At 52.5% G+C, this 15,518-nt stretch overlaps 2 protein-coding genes across 7 annotated transcripts in view; both read right to left on the bottom strand.

Annotated features, from left to right (window-relative positions):
* GYS1 (glycogen synthase 1) overlaps nucleotides 1-15,500 on the bottom strand; it is a 25,311-nt gene extending 9,811 nt beyond the window's left edge. For both annotated transcript variants that reach the window (XM_019551074.1, XM_019551075.1), the window contains exons 1-6: nucleotides 15,427-15,500; nucleotides 14,591-14,774; nucleotides 12,262-12,443; nucleotides 7,469-7,660; nucleotides 5,567-5,752; nucleotides 4,777-4,921 (exon numbers count right to left, since the gene is read on the bottom strand). In XM_019551074.1, the coding sequence (XP_019406619.1) occupies nucleotides 4,777-4,921; nucleotides 5,567-5,752; nucleotides 7,469-7,660; nucleotides 12,262-12,443; nucleotides 14,591-14,708 (823 nt within the window). In that variant the 5' untranslated portion in view covers nucleotides 14,709-14,774; nucleotides 15,427-15,500. The remainder of the gene's footprint in view (nucleotides 1-4,776; nucleotides 4,922-5,566; nucleotides 5,753-7,468; nucleotides 7,661-12,261; nucleotides 12,444-14,590; nucleotides 14,775-15,426) is intronic.
* The window catches only part of LOC109320799 (AP-2 complex subunit alpha-2), a 621,923-nt gene that overhangs the window by 370,806 nt on the left and 235,599 nt on the right, over nucleotides 1-15,518 (bottom strand). The gene's annotated exons all lie outside the window — the stretch shown is intronic.

Genomic DNA, 15,518 nt, shown 5'->3' with positions numbered 1-15,518 from the left:
GCACTCCCAGGAGTGGCAAAAAATAAGTCACAAGCTGGCAGAGGGTAGATTCAGGCTAGATATCAGGAGGTGCTACTTCACGGTCAGGGCGGCTAGGATCTGGAACCAACTTCCAAGAGAAGTGGTGCTGGCTCCTACCCTGGGGGTCTTTAAAAGGAGGGTGGATGAAAACCTGGCTGGGGTCATTCGACCCCAGTACTCTTTCCTGCCGTGGCAGGGGGTCAGACTTGATAATCTGCTCAGGTGCCTTCTGACTCTACCAACTATGAAACTATGTCCCCAAGTAGATCATCTCTTTAAACTAGGTTTGCCAGGGGATGGAGACCAAAGCCCTGAGGTAAGCGGGGAAGACCTGGAGGAAGAGCAAGGAGGAGGGGGCAATAGGGAAGGTGCTCTCATACTTCCAGAGAAATCAGGGAGATCAACTAGTTACCTCAGGTGCCTGTATAGGAACGCATGGAGCCTGGGAAATAAGCAGGAAGAACTGGAAGTCCTTGTACAGTCACAGCACTGTGACATCATTGGAATAACAGAGACTCGGTAGGATAGCTAGCATGACTGCAGCATGGTCATGGATGGGTATAAACTGTTCAGGAACAACAGGCAAGGGAGAAAAGGAGGAGGTGCACTTTATGTAAAATAGCCATATGATTGCTCAGAGCTCCAGTATGAAGCTGGAGACAGGCCTATCTGAAGTCTCTGTGTTAGGGTCTGAGGAGACAGCAACAAGGGTGATGTTGTGGTAGGTGTCTGCTATAGACCACCAGACCAAGAACTGGTAGATGAAGCTTTCTTCAAACCACTAGCAGAAGTTTTCTCTATTTTCAAGAAGTGGAGGAAGGATGATCCAAGTAATTGTAGGCCAGTTAGTCTCACCTCTGTCCTTGGAAAAGTCTTTGAAAAAATTATTAAGGATCATATTTCTGTGAGTCCAGTGGGAAAAATAATGCAGCAGGGCAACCAGCATTGATTCGTAGCAGGTAGATTATGCCTGACTAATCTGGTTTCTTTTTATGACCAAGTCACAAAACGCTTAGACACAGGAGTAGAGGTGGATGTCATTTTCTTAGATTTTAGGAAGACCTTTGATACCGTATCTCATCCCATTCTCATAAATAAAGAGGCTGTGACTTAGACGATTACACAGTCCGGTGGGTGGCAAATTGACTTGCGGGGTCACACCCAGAGGGTGGTGTTGGACAGATCAGTATCAACCTGGGAGGATGAGGACAGTAGGTTCCCACAGGACTTGGTCCTTGAACCTGTGCTCTTCAATGTCTTCATTAGTGATTTGGATATGGGCATGAAGTGTACTCTGTCCAAGTTTCTGGATGATACTAAATTGTGGGGTGAAGTGAATACACCAGAGGGTAGGGAATGATTGCAGGCAGACCTGCACAGGTTGGAAAAGTGGGCAGAACACAACAGGATGCAGTTTAACAAGGACAAATGCAGAGTGCTGCCCCTAGGGCATAAAAATATTCAGCACACCTACTGGGTAGGAAATGACAGAAGCGGAAAGGGATCTCACAGTCATAGTGGACTCCAAGATGAACATGAGTCATCAGTGTGATGAAATTATCAGCAAAGCTAACCATACTTTATCATGCATCAGATAGAACCAAGGAGGTGATACTTCCCCTCTATGCAGCATTGGTCAGACCGCTGTTGGAGTACTGGGTTCAGTTCTGGGCACCGTACTTTACGAAGGATGTGGATAACCCTGAGAAGGTCCAGAGGTGAGCCACTTGTATGGTTAAGGGTATGCAGACCAAGCCCTATGAGGAGAGACTAAGGGACCTGGATCTCTTCAGCCTCCACAAGAGAAGGCTGGGAGGTGACCTTGTGGCTGCCTACACATTCATTAGGGGGGTGCAGCAAGGAACGAGAGATGCTTTGTTCACCAGGGCGCCTCTTGGGGTAACAAGGAACAATGGTCACAAACTGACAGAGAGCAGGTTTAGGCTGGACATCAGGAAGAATATCTTCACAGTAAGGGTAGGTAAATTTGAAATGGGCTTCCAAGGGAGGTGATACTCTCTCCTACCTTGGAGGGTTTTTAAGAGAAGGCTGGATAGGCATCTGGCTGGGGTCATCTGACCCTGACACTCTTTTCTGCCCAGGGCAGGGGGTCAGACTCAATGATCTGTTGAGGTCCCTTCTGACCTTAGCATCTATGAATCTAAATTTCTAGATCACAGTCCTGTTTCTCATGGCAGACTCCAATGACACTGATATCTGCTGGGAGGGCAATACAGTAGTGTGCAGGCAATCTAAGAAGTTTTTGGATAGTACTGGAGACAACTTACTGGTTCAAGTGCAGGAGCAGCTAACTAGGGGCCATGCTCTTCTGACCTGCTGCTCACAGACAGGGAAGAATTGGTGGGGAATGTAGTAGTGGATAGCAACTTGGGCAGCAGTAACCACACGATGATTGTGTTCAGGATCCTAAGGAAAGGAAGGGTAGAGAACAGCAGAGTAAGGACCCTGGACTTCAGAAAAGCAGACTTTGACTTGCTCAGGGAACTGATGGTCAGGATCCCCTAGGAAGCCAGTCTGAAGGGAAAAGGAGTCCAGAATAGCTGGCTGTCCATTAAAGAAACCTTACTGAGAGTGCAAGAATAAACCATCCTGAGTTGCAGGAAGACTTGCAAGTATAGCAGAAGACCAGCTTTGCTTAGCAGGGAACTCTTTAGTAAACTAAATCACAAAAATAAAGCTTATAAGACGTGAAAACATAGACAAATGACTAGTAAAGACTATAAGAACATTGCTCAAGCATGCCCGGATAAAGTCAGGAAGGTCAAAGCACAATTGGAGTTGCAGCTAGCAAAGGACGTGAAGGGTAACAAGAAGGGTTTCTACAAGTATGTCACAGCAAGAGGAAGATCAGAAGTATGGGTCATTTACTGAATGGGGGAAGCAACCTAGTAACAGAGGATGCAGAAAAGGCTGATGTGCTCAATGCCTTTTTTGCCTGTCTTCAGAAGGCAAGATCTGCTCCCAGACCATTGCACCAGGCAGCACAGTTTGGGGAGAAGATGAGCAGCCCTCAGTGATGAAAGAACAGGTTAGAGACTACCTAGTAAAGCTGTATGTGTACAAGTCCATGGGGCCAGATGGGATGCACCCAAGGGTACTGAGGGAGTTTGGCTGATGTGACTGCAGAGCCCCTGACCATCATCTTTGATGACTGGATAAGGGCAAACATACTTCCCTTTTTTAACTATGGGCAGAAGGAGGATCCAGGGAACTACAAGCCTCACCTCAGTCCCTGGAAAAATCATGGAGCAGGTCCTCAAGGAATCCATTTCTAAGCACTTGGAAGAGAAAAAGGTGATTAGGAACAGTCAGCATGGATTCACCAAGGGCAAGTCATGTCTGACCAACCTGATTGCCTTCTATGATGAGGTGACTGGTTCTGTGAATGGGGGGAGACCAGTGTGATATACCCTGATTTTAGTAAGGCTTTTGATACTGTCTTCCACAACATTCTCACATGCAAGCTAAGGAAGTATGAACTGGATGGATGGAGTGCAAAGTGGATAGAAAACTGGCTGAAGCATCAGGCTCAGAGAGTAGTAATCAATGGCCCAGTATCTAGATGGCAGCCGGTATCAAGTGGAGTGCCCCAGAGGTTGGTTCTGAGGCTGATTTTGTTCAACATCTTTATCCATGACCTGGAAGATGGCATAGAGTGCATCCTCAGCAAGTCTGCACGTAACACCAAGCTGAGAAAGTAGTAGACATGCTGGGGGGTGGGGCTAGGATTCAGAGTGACTTAGAGAAACTGGGGGATTGGGCCATAAGAAATCTCATAAGTTTTAACAAGGACAAGTGTAAAATCCTGCTCTTAGGACGCAACAGTCCCATGCACCAGTACAGGCTGGGGGCTGACTGACTGGGCAGCAGCTTTGCGGAAAAGGACATGATGGTTACAGTGGACAAAATAAGTTGAATATGAGCCAGCAGTGTGACCTTGTTGCTAAGCAGGCTAACGGCATGCTCGGCTGAATTGGTGGGTGTTTCGCTAGTAGGTTAAGGGAAGTGATTTATTCATCTCTATTCAGCACTGGTGAGGCCACATCTGGAGCACTGAGTTCAGTTTTGGGTCCCCCACTACAGAAAGGATGTGGACAAATGGGAGAGAGTTTACTGGAGGGCAACAAAAATGGTGAGGGGGCTGGGGGACATGACTTATGAGGAAAAACTGAGGGAACAAGTCTTATTTAGTCTAGAAAAGAGAAGACTGAGATGAGTTTTAATAGCAGCCCTCAACTACCTGAAGGGGGTTCAAAAGAGGATGGAGCTGGACTGTTCTCAGTGGTGGCAGATAACAGAACAAGAAGCAACTGTCTCAAGTTGCAGCAAAGGAAGTTAGGTTAGCTATTAGGAAGAATTTTCTCACTAGGAGAGTAGTAAAACACTGGAACAGGTTACCCAGAGAGGTGGTGGAAGCTCCATCCTTGGAGGTTTTCAAAACCAGAGTAGACAAAGCTTTGGCTGGGATGATCTATTTGGGGATGGTCCTGCCTTGAGCAGGGGGTTGGACTAGATGAACTCCTGAGGTCCCTTCCAACCCTAACTTTCTATGATTCTATGAGGCTGTTTAGTAGCCCTTGGTCCCACCCCAGAAGTGACTGCATCTCAATTCTGCCTGAGAGGTCCCTGTATAAACAGCCCCTTAACGTGTTCTACTTCAGAGTTTGCTGCATCCCAGCACTGGGGAAGTGGTTCCAGCAAACAGACTTGCCCCAGTCCCAGCACCCTGCAGACCTGGTTTCCTCTTGAGCAGGTGCTCAGCTTCCACAGCTGTGATCTGGGACACGGTGGTGAAGACATGGGTGCAATGGATGGCAGCACGCTCCATACAATAGCGGTGGTAAATCTGCCGGTCGCCAGCCTCTTTGTCCACATTAAACTGAGTGGGGAGGGCAAGAAAAAAAAAGAACCAAGCAGGTAGGTTATTAGGATCCAAGAAAGTAGATGTCAGGATGCCTGGGTTCTATCCCAACTCTGGGAGGGAAGTGGTGAGTTAGAGCAGGGGGGCTGAGAGCCAGGACAGCTGGGTTCTATCCCAGCTTTGGGAGGAAAATGGGGTTTGGTGAGTTATGAGCAGGGGGGCCTGGCAGCCAGGACGCGTGGGTTCCAAGCTACCATCCCAGCCACAGCAAGGCTAGACAGTACATGATTTAGCTACCTGAAAAGCCACAGCCCTCCCTGCAAGTGCTCTGGACTCCTCCCCATCTGCTGCTAGTGATGCCCTAGTTCAGTGATTCCCAACCTCTTTTTTCCGTGCCCTGCTGCTGGAAATAAAGTTCAGTGGTGGTGGCATGGGGTCGGGGGAGTTCCCGGCACACAGCATGGCTCATTTTTTCTGTGCAGCGCCATCAGCATCGCCCCCGCAAAACTCATTTGGGCCGTGACCTGGGGTTGGGAACCACTGTCCTAGTCCTTTACCCATCAGCCTCTGGAGCCCCTTGTGCCCAGATTCCCCTAGATCCTTCCCATCACCCCTGGAGCTCCTGCCAAGCAACCCCAGCCCCTCCCCAACCCTGGTGCTCACAGTCTGCAGATTGTTGTAAAAGTCCACACTGCCAGCACAGAGGTAGCGGCCCAGCAGGGTGGCATGGGTGGTGAAGATGGTGGCCACAGGCAGCTTGCGGATGCGGCACAGGAAGAGCCCGACCCCGGACAGCCACTCATGGAAGTGCCCGATGATAAATGGCTTTTCCTCACACTGAGCTGTGAACTGTAGGGTGGGAGGAAGCGGGGAGGGGAAGAAAGCACATTCAGGACACCTGGGTCCCATCCCTGCTTTGAGTGGGGAGTGGGACCCAGTAAAGCAAAAGGGGCTGGAAACCAGGATGCTGAGGTTCTCTCCCTGTTCTGGGGGAAGGGAAGGTGGTCTAGTGGGCGAGTGTGTCTGACAGCCCAATTCCTGGGTTCAATTTCTGGCAACCAGGAGACCAGCAGCTCGACCTACTGTCCAAGGGCTCAGTGGTGAACTCACGGCAGTGGGGCAATCTTCCAAAGACCCTTCCTAGAAAACTGAAGTTAGGGGGGAGGGCAGAAAATGGGGGGCACTTCCAGCCTCCTGACAGCTGCTTGTTACCTGCCCACTTCCACACCAGACCCTATCCTGTGTCACATCCCTGCCTACTCCTTAAGGCTGCTCCCCATGCCACAGCCCCCCCTCCCAACAGCACAGAGACCTGATATCTGCAGGGGGCGGGGAGCGAAGGAGAATGGCACCCCCTCTTTGATTCCTGGTCCAGACAAAGTTTAAAACCAACTGCCTGGCAGTAGCGGCAGCCCTTTTAGTCAAGTAGTGCCAAGGAAATCAACTGACTTCATGGCTTGTTATAATCTACCTGATCCCTTCCACAGGTGTTAACGACCCTCTCTCCTTTTTAATGGTCTTTCATGGTTCTCCTAATCAAGCTAGGCTTTCTTCTGCAGTTCTGCTGTCCACTCTTGGTAACATAGCTCCTACATCACAGCCCAGCAGACTGTTTTTTAACTCTAGCTAGAAACAGTCAGTCAGTTGCAGTAGCGTTAACGCAACTGAAGGTTACTCAGGTGGCAGAAATAGGTGCAGCCTTGGAGGTCCGATCAAGACACTCAGGAAGGCTAGACTTTGTTCTGTGTATCTGAAAGAGATGTACATTCAATTCCAGTAGCTATGGGACTAATTAAATGGCACCTTTTGAATATTGTCTAGCTTGTTGTTTTTTTAATACATTATATGACACAGCTAATGAATGCTCTATTCAGTCTATTAAGGTTTACATTTTTTTTTGGCTTCTATCTTAAACACAATACCACAGCCCTAGGTCCCCCTAGTGTACTAGTAAAGCTTCTTGGTTCTTTTCAACTGGAGCAAAAGATGTGTTATGTTATATATGAGGATACCCTACAATATCTGTACTCGTTTTCAAAATCCTGGCTCAGCCCATACCTGATACCCCCACTTCCCCCACCTCTTAGGCAGAACTGAGCCTCCGCCTACAATGAAGTTCCTCTTCTTACTGCCCCCCTCCTTTGGCAGTCACAGCCCCAGGCAATAAGAAAGCCCGCCCCCCAGAATGCCCACATGGGGAGGGGAACTAAAAGACCCTCCCCTTGAGGTATACAACTGGCCTCTGCCACGAGGCAACTTCCCCCTTGGCATGGGTCAGGGTTTCTGGCCCTGATGAGGGCTCCTCCCCACATGGGCTCTGTCCCCTCTTCACTCACTGTGTTGGGTGCCCCCTCTGCAGTGGCCCCATCTCTTCAGATTCTTCACCCCCTCCCTGAAGGGTCCCCTGGTTGAGGTGCTACATCCATGGCCCCATATCCTGTGGGTCACATCCTATGGGGTCCCTGCTCCCCCCTCCCCAGGTCCCCACCTCTCTGCCCTGTGGGGCATCCTCAGTCCCCACTGTCCCTGTGCTCCCACTCCCCGCTCCCACTCCTCCCCCCGTACCTCTCCGAGGAACCAGGCAGTGAGGAAGCCGAAGAGGACAGCGTCGTTGGCCTCGCGGTCGTACCAGGGCACCCCAATGGTGCAGCTGTCCCATAGCTCTGTCTTCCAGCGGTCCAGGCTCCAGGCCGTAGCTGTGATGTCCAGAAGCACCACATAGGGGCCCCCCTCAATGAGCCAGCGCCCAAAGTACACCTGGGACAGGGAAGGCAGAACACCCCTGAGCAGGGAACACCCCATCCTCCACAGGGAACTCCCACCCCCTAGCCCCAGCTCACACCCCAGGGAGTAGGAAGAAAACGGGGGGTGGGGGGAGTTTGCTCAATGTTATGGAGCATTATACATCTACCCTAATCAAAATGGGATCAGAGGAGGAGAAAGTTGAGGCATTGTGGGTTAGGATACATGGAGGTCGGAGGGAAAGGGACTTGGTCGGGGTCTGTTACAAACCACCACATCAAGAGGAAGAGCTAGACTTGGAATTCTTGAGGCAACGTACAGTCTAGGGATGTGGTTGTCATGGGGGACCTAAACTACCCTGACATCTGCGGGAGGAGCAGTCAGCCATATCCAACCATTCACGTAGGTTCTTAACCTGTGTACAGGATCTTCACTTAATGCAGGAGGTTCTCCCCACTAGGGAGAATGCCCTACTGGACTTGGTGTTGGCTACAGGGGATGACCTGGTAGGGGAGCTGCAGATTCTTGGTCACCTTGGGGACAGTGACCACCATTCAACAGAATTCACCATACAGCATAGGGTAGGTAAGATAACTAGTAGGGTGGAAGTGCTTGATTTTAGGAAGGCTAACTTCATTGTGCTCAGGAGGTTAGTCAATGATGCACCACAGGATAGGAATATTGGAGAGATGGGAGTCCAGGAAGGCTGGTTGTTCCTAAAGGAACTCCTATCCTGCAGTGCGTCATTGACTAAACTCCTTCGGAAGCCGTGGGAGACGATCCCATTGCAAGGGAAAGGGGCCAAAAACCCTCCGTGGCTAAGCAGAAAAATCCAGGGAAGTCTAAGGGCAAAAAAGAGGCATATAGGCAGTGGAAGCAGGAGAAAGCTACCAAGGAGAAGTATACCTACTTGGCCTGCACTTGCAGGGAGGCAGTTAAAAAGGCCAAAACAACTATGGAGCTGAGGCTGGCAACAGAAATTAAAGACAACAAAAAGTCTTTTTTTTTTTTTGTTTAGGTATGTAGGGAGTGAAAGGAAGGCACAAGGCAGCATAGGACCCCTACTGAACAAGCAGGAGCAATTAGTGACAGAGGTGGGGACAACACTAAGCTCTTCAATGAGTTTTTTTCCTCAGTGTTCCTGAACAAGGATCATGACACATCTTCTAATGGCTTCTTAGATGGGCATCAGAGGGACAACAGCCCATCAACTCCTGACACTGACTTAATGCAGTCACTTGGATAGACTGGATGGGTTTAAGTCAGCAGGCCCGGATCAGCTGCATCCAAGGGTGCTGAAGGAACTGGCCAGTGTCCTAGTAGAACCACTGGCAGGACTGTTTGAGCAACTGTGGTGCTTGGGTCAGGTCTCGGAGGACTGGAAAAGGGCCAGTGTGGTCCCTATTTTCAAGAAGGGGAGGAAGGAGAATCCAAGTAATTGTAGGCCAGTTAGTCTCACCTTTATCCTTGGAGAAGACTCTGAAAAAATTAAGAATCATATTTCTGTGAGTCCAGTGGGAAAAATAATGCAGCAGGGCAACCAGCATGGATTTGTAGCAGGTAGATCGTGGCTGACTAATCTGGTTTCTTTTTATGACTGGGTGACAAAATGCTTAGACACAGGAATAGAGGTGGATGTCATTTACTTTGATTTTAGGAAGGCCTTCAATACAGTATCTCATCCCATTCTCATAAATAAATTAAGAAGCTGTAACTTAGATGATTACACAGTCCGGCAGGTGGCAAATTGGCTTAGGGGTTGCACACAGAGAGTGGTGGTGGACAGGTCGGTATCGACCTGGAAAGATGTGGGGGCAGTGGGGTCCCGCAGGCTTGGTCCTTGGACCTGTGCTCTTCAATGTCTTCATCAGTGACTTGGATGTGGCTGTGAAATGTATTCTGTCCACGTTTGCAGATGAACTAATTTGTGGTAGAAAGTGAACACACCAGCGGTTAGGGAATGATTGCAGGCAGACCTGCACAGGTTGGAAAAGTGGGCAGAACACAACAGCATGCAGTTTAACAAGGACAAATACAGAGTGCCACACCTAGGGCATAAAAGTATCCAGCACACCTACTGGCTAGGAAATGACAGAAGCAGAAAGGGATCTCAGAGTCATAGTGGACTCCAAGATGAACATGAGTCAGTGTGATGAAATCATCAGCAAAGCTAACCGCACTTTATCATGCATCAGCAGATGCATGACAAAAAGAACCAAAGAGGTGATGCTTCCCCTCTATGCAGCATTGGTCAGACCTCTAATGGAGTACTGCATCCAGTTTTGGGCGCCATACTTTAAGAAGGATGTGGATAACCTCAAGAGAGTCCAGAGGAAAGTCGCTCATATGGTATGAGGAGAGACTAAGGGACCTGGATCTCTTCAGCCTCCACAAGAGAAGGCTGAGAGGTGATCTTGTGGCTGCCTACACATTCATTAGGGGGGCGCAACAAGGAACCAGAGATGCTCTGTTCACCAGGGCGCAAGGAACAATGATCACACACTGACAGAGAGCCGGTTTAGGCTGGACATCAGGAAAAACTTCTTCATGGTAAGGGTGGCCAATATTTGGAATGGGCTTCCAAGGGAGGTAGTGCTCTCCCCTATCTTGGGGGTCTTTAAGAGAAGGCTGGATAGGCATCTGGCTGGGGTCACCTGACCCCAGCACTCTTTTCTGCCCAGGACAGGGGGTTAGACTCGGTGATCTGTTGAGGTCCCTTCTGACCCTAGCATCTATGAATCCACATATACACTGGGCACCCCACCCCCCATACTGGAACCCCTCCAGCAGGAACCTTCACCCTCAGAGTGCGCCAAGGCCCCTTTCCACACCACAGCCCCCCTAAGCCATTATGGAAGTCCTAGGGGTGTCCCCCCACTACATATACCCACCTTCCAGCAGGGACCTGCCTGTGAGCCCTCTTCCCTCATCTCCCCCAACAGCTGCTGCTCCCCTGCTTGGCCCAAGGGCAAAGCATGCTGGGAATAGCTCCTGATAGGAGGGGCTTTGGCCCTCCTTCCTGGGGGAGGGCTCTGGTGCCTCCCCACAGGAATCCCCCCTTTGGGGAAATGGAGGGGCAGATATGAACGGGGAAGCCAACTGGGGTGCGCAGACGATGGGGGGAAGAGAGACACCCCCTCCCCACTGAGGACAGTCACCTCCTCCCAACCAGCAAGCAGAGCCTCCCACACCAAAATGTTCCATCTTACCCCCATGTATGACCCTGGCTCCCACACCTGGGGCTGCCCCAACTGCCCCCCTTCCGGTGCTGGAACCCAATTGTCTCCCAGCCCCCCAATTCCTGAGACCTGACCCCCTACACTAAAATTCAACCCCAGCCCAGTTCTCTCTTACCTCTCCCACCCCAACTAGACCCCAGCTGCTCCTTCCTCCCTATGCCATATCTGCCCCTTCCCCCCTATCCCCAGGGATATTTCAGGTCAGCTATTTTGGGTGACAGAGAAAAACATCAGGTGAAAGAAGGCAGCGGGAGGGGAGGAGGCCTGTGACCTTTCTTGTTGGGGGGGGGGAAAGAAACATGAGCCCCCAGGGCTAAAAATATCCCTCCTCCTGCAGCCTGGCTGGGGTGGGGGTGGGGGTGGGGCAGGGACTTGGGCCTGTGGGCCCTGGAGCTGGCTGCCGCAGTGGAGGGAAAGTGGGCAGCCCACAGCACTGAAGGAAGTGGCAGCACCCATGTCATAGCAAGGGGGGGGAGTGGGGCGACTGCCCCAGGCACCGAAGAAAAGGGGTGTGAATAGGTGCTGCCCAGACAGGGTGGAGCATAGGACGGAGCCACGAACAGCTCATTTGGCGGGCATGGGGAGGACAGCTCCCACCACTGCATGCTCTCCTGAGCAGACATGGGAAGGGCATGTGCCCCCTGATCTGTGTGTGGGGTGAGGGCAGGCTGCTGCTATAGGCTTTGCCCTGGGCACCAAACCTCACTGGTATGGCACTGGGCAGCACCCCCCACCCACATTTAATTTTGGGTAGCCTAACCCAGGATGCCTGGGTTCTCTTACCCTAGCTCTGGGAGGGGAGTGGGGGCTGGTGTGTCAGAGCAAAAAGGGGCTGGGAGCCAAGACACCTGGGTTCTCTCTCAGCTGTGGGAGGTGAGTGGGGGCCAGAAGCCAGGACACCTGGGTCCTATCCCAGCTTTTAGAAGGGTGTGGGGGCTGGTGGGTCACAGCTGGGTGTCTGGGTTTCCTGGGTTCTACTCCCTGGCTGGGGAGACAGCAGAGAAATTGCTGGGGTCTAGAAGTGGTAACCCCAATATGGGAACTCCAATAACCTCTCACACCAGAAGGGGCAGCAGGTTGACCCAAGCCCCTCCTGCCTCAGATCGCAGGATAGACTCTCAACCAAAAAGCTATTCCAGCACCATGTCTAGTAGGTCCCGGATACCTGGGTCCTCTCCCCACCTACCTAGGATCCCACCTTTCATTCTGTATTGGCCCTGGATACCAGGTCCTCTCCCTGCAGGCTGCCAGGTGGGGTGAAATGGCAAGGAAAGGACCAGCACCTGGGGCCCTTCCCTCCCCACACTGCCCCCAACTGCACCTCACCAGCTGTGGCCTCCCAGACGCCTGGGTCCCCTCCCTGGCTCAGGGTGGTACCTTGCAGCCTTTGGAGTTCATGGATTCAATGGTGCGCCGCATGGCTGGGTTGGGCGGGTCGATGAGCTCCACCTGGGTGCGGACGTTCTGCTCCATGTAGGGCCCGATGAGGAAGTAGTTCTCGCCCCACTCATCTGACGTGATCTTGGCCTTCGTCTGGATCACCGTGTAGATGCCACCCACTGCTCCCCAGAGCACAGGGAGGTTTAGCCATGCCCCTGCTGCCCAGGGGTGGGGAAAAGAGGGCACCCTCCCTCCCAGCTCACCTGACATAGACCCCGCCACAATGGGGCTGCCCCAATGCATTGTGAGACTCCCCAGGGGCTCTCTCACAATGCGCTACACATGCCAAGCGGGCTACTTTAAAGGGAAGCAGTGCATTGTGGGTTTGTTGGCATACATATCCCATAATGCAATGGAATGACCTGACATGTATGGCCAGTGAAGGACTAGTGCAGCACAATGCACTGTGGGACTCTATACATGTGCATCCCATAATGCATTTCACTCTTGCTCCCAGAAAGCAGTGGCCTAGTTGAGACAATATACTGTGGGTCTTCTGGTACATGATACCACAATGTACTGTACTTCTGCTCCCAGCAAGGTTGGGGCCTCGTGGGACATAATGCATTGTGGGTTCCACAGCATATGTATCCCATGATGCACCACAGTCTTGCTCCCACTGATCAATGACCTAGTGGAACACAATGCATTGTTGGCTTCCTGGTATATATATCCTATATACTGTGTTCTTTCTCCCCACAAGCAGTGGCCTAGTGGGATACAATGCACTGTGGGACTCCCAACAGTCAATCAACTCCTCACCTGATGAGCAACTGTCCCACCCCCAGGGCTCTCCTGTCCCCAGACCCACCTCCCCTATCCTCCCTCCCCCATCTCCATCCAACCAGCCGAGAGAACCCAAGCCAACAGTGCCCACCACCCAACCTCCCACCATGCACAGACGGAGGCTGACACAAGCAGCGCACACCCTGCCCCACACCAGCCCCGAGGAGGGAGCAGGAGCCTGCTTAGGCAGAAGCTGAGAGCTTCCGTTTATTCCTCTCTAATGACAGGACAAGGCCCAGTCACTAAAAAAAACTTTGGGACAGAAGCCAAGAACATTTAAGCACTGAATGGAGCTCACAAAGGAAGCACACAGCCCCAGGAGAACTTCTGGGAGTTTTTCTCCAGGGGTGAGATGCAGCTGCCTCTGGGGTGGGGCACTGCAGGGGCCTATTTATCCAGGAACCCCTCAGCCAGGTTGAGATGCATCTGCTTCTGGGATGGGGTGTATTGGGGAACAGATTATACGATGATCATCCCTCACCCAGTGCAGAGATGCAGCTGCCACTGGGTGGAACGTGCTGGGTAGTTATACAGGGGTAGTTATACAGGGCCAATTCATCCACCACTGAGATGAAGCTGTAAGAAGCAAAGACCATCCTGGCACTTCCTATCCCTACACCTCTAGAGAGAGAACCCAGGCAGTAAGGGAGCCCATAACAGCCTCTAAGCTGGAAAGGGCAGGGCACCAGAGCTCTGGCCCCAGGGGGCCAGGGCAGGATGCCAGCTTAATGAAGCTGCTTAACAATGAAGATCTCATATAATGAGGCAGAAGGGAAAGCTTCTTATAGCCCAAGGGAGCAAGCTGGGCACTTGTGAGGTAGGGCAGGCTGTACCCAGCTACTTTTCCTGCTACAGGCTCTGTTCTGGCTAGGGAGACGGGGGTGGGAAATCAGCCCTCCAACACCTGTCCTCCCCATCCAGCTAGTTATACCCCCTCTCCACCATGATGCATTGAGGGAAGGGGATGTGGGCAATGGTCTAACTGGACACAGTGCACTGTGGCATTCCCAGGGCCAGTATCCCATAATGCACTGTGCTCTTGTTCAGAGAAGTGAAGTGCATTGTGGGAATCCTAGTGCACATACCCCATAATGCACTATGCTCTTGCTCCCAGCAGCCCATGGGGCAATGCATCATGGGGCAACTGGCACATGTATCCCATAGTGCCCTGTGCTCTTGGACCTCAAGAGTGCTAGGGGCTTGCAGTGCATTTTGGGATAGAGTCAGGAGTCCAACAGCCATTTTCTTCTTCTAAGTCACTCGTCAAGGGCATCAGGGAGCCCACAGTGGAGGTCATCAGGCGCCCAGTCTCTGTGACCTCAAGGAGAAATCCACATGGACCAGTCAGGGCAGAGCTGGGGAGAGGACCCAGGAGTCCTAGCTCTCAGCCTTCTCCCACCCCTCCCCAAAAGCACCTCACTCTAACCCACCAGCCCTCCCCTCCTCTTCCCAAGGAGTTAACCCAGGCATCTGGGCTGACCTTTGTTGGCCACCTCCCAGGCCACTTCGAAGAGGACCACGTTCTCCAAGTCGACCTCATCCTCCCAGTCCTCCAGCCCAGTCAGGGAGGTGACGGAGAGGCTGCGAGCCAAGGGCATGGTGCTGGTGAGGGGTGCCGTGCCTTGGGATGGAGTGTGTGGAGGCCTCTGGGCCCAGGCACCAGGCTGGAGGGAGACAGACAGATGTGGGAAGCATGATGGGTCGGGGGGGGTCACTTTGCTGTTACCTGCCTGGGATCCCCCTTCCCCAACTCCAAGGGGCAGACACCTGGGTGCCTCCAGGCTGCAAAGGGGCACAGGTGGGTCAGGAGGCTGGTGCCAACTGCTGAGTGGGGGAGCTCCCCCTTTACAGGTTGCATTCACCCCCTTTACAAGTGGGGGATGTCCAGCTGAGCTATGGTGGCAACTGGGGCAGGAGCCAGAGACCCATGGGGGGAAGGGGGGAGTCCTGACAGGGGAAAGGAAGAGGACACAATGTGGGGGAGGGCTAGTAGGGGGAAGCAGTGACCCCTAAAACAGATTAGGGGCCAGTGGGGAGGTTGGAGGACCCCTGGCAGGGGGGGGGAGTGGTCTTGGCCTGACTAGGGAAACGGTGACCCCCTAGGATGAGGTGGAGGGCAGAGATGAGGCAAAGGGACCGTGGTACAGGAGTCCTGGGCTTGAGGGGGGGCGACTCCTGACAAGTGTCGGGGCCAGTGGACCCGTAGCTGGGGGTGGCAGGAGGGGGGACACCGCAGGAGGCGATCACAGCTTGGCTGGGGGGGCACTGACCTCCAGGGCGCAGGGGACCCGGGGGAAATGCCCCACCCCCACTCACCTCAGCGACGCCTCCCGTCCCGCCGCGCGGTCTGGCCGCCCAGAACCCTTCCTCCCCAGCCTCGCTCAGCTGGGCTGAACCCCGCCCTCCCG

This window comes from Crocodylus porosus, unplaced genomic scaffold (assembly GCF_001723895.1).
Source record: "Crocodylus porosus isolate Cpor-Errol unplaced genomic scaffold, CroPor_comp1, whole genome shotgun sequence".
Taxonomy (NCBI): Eukaryota; Metazoa; Chordata; order Crocodylia; family Crocodylidae; genus Crocodylus; species Crocodylus porosus.
The sequence above is the reverse complement of the archived record's forward strand: the minus strand, read 5'-3'. Positions and strand labels throughout refer to the sequence as shown.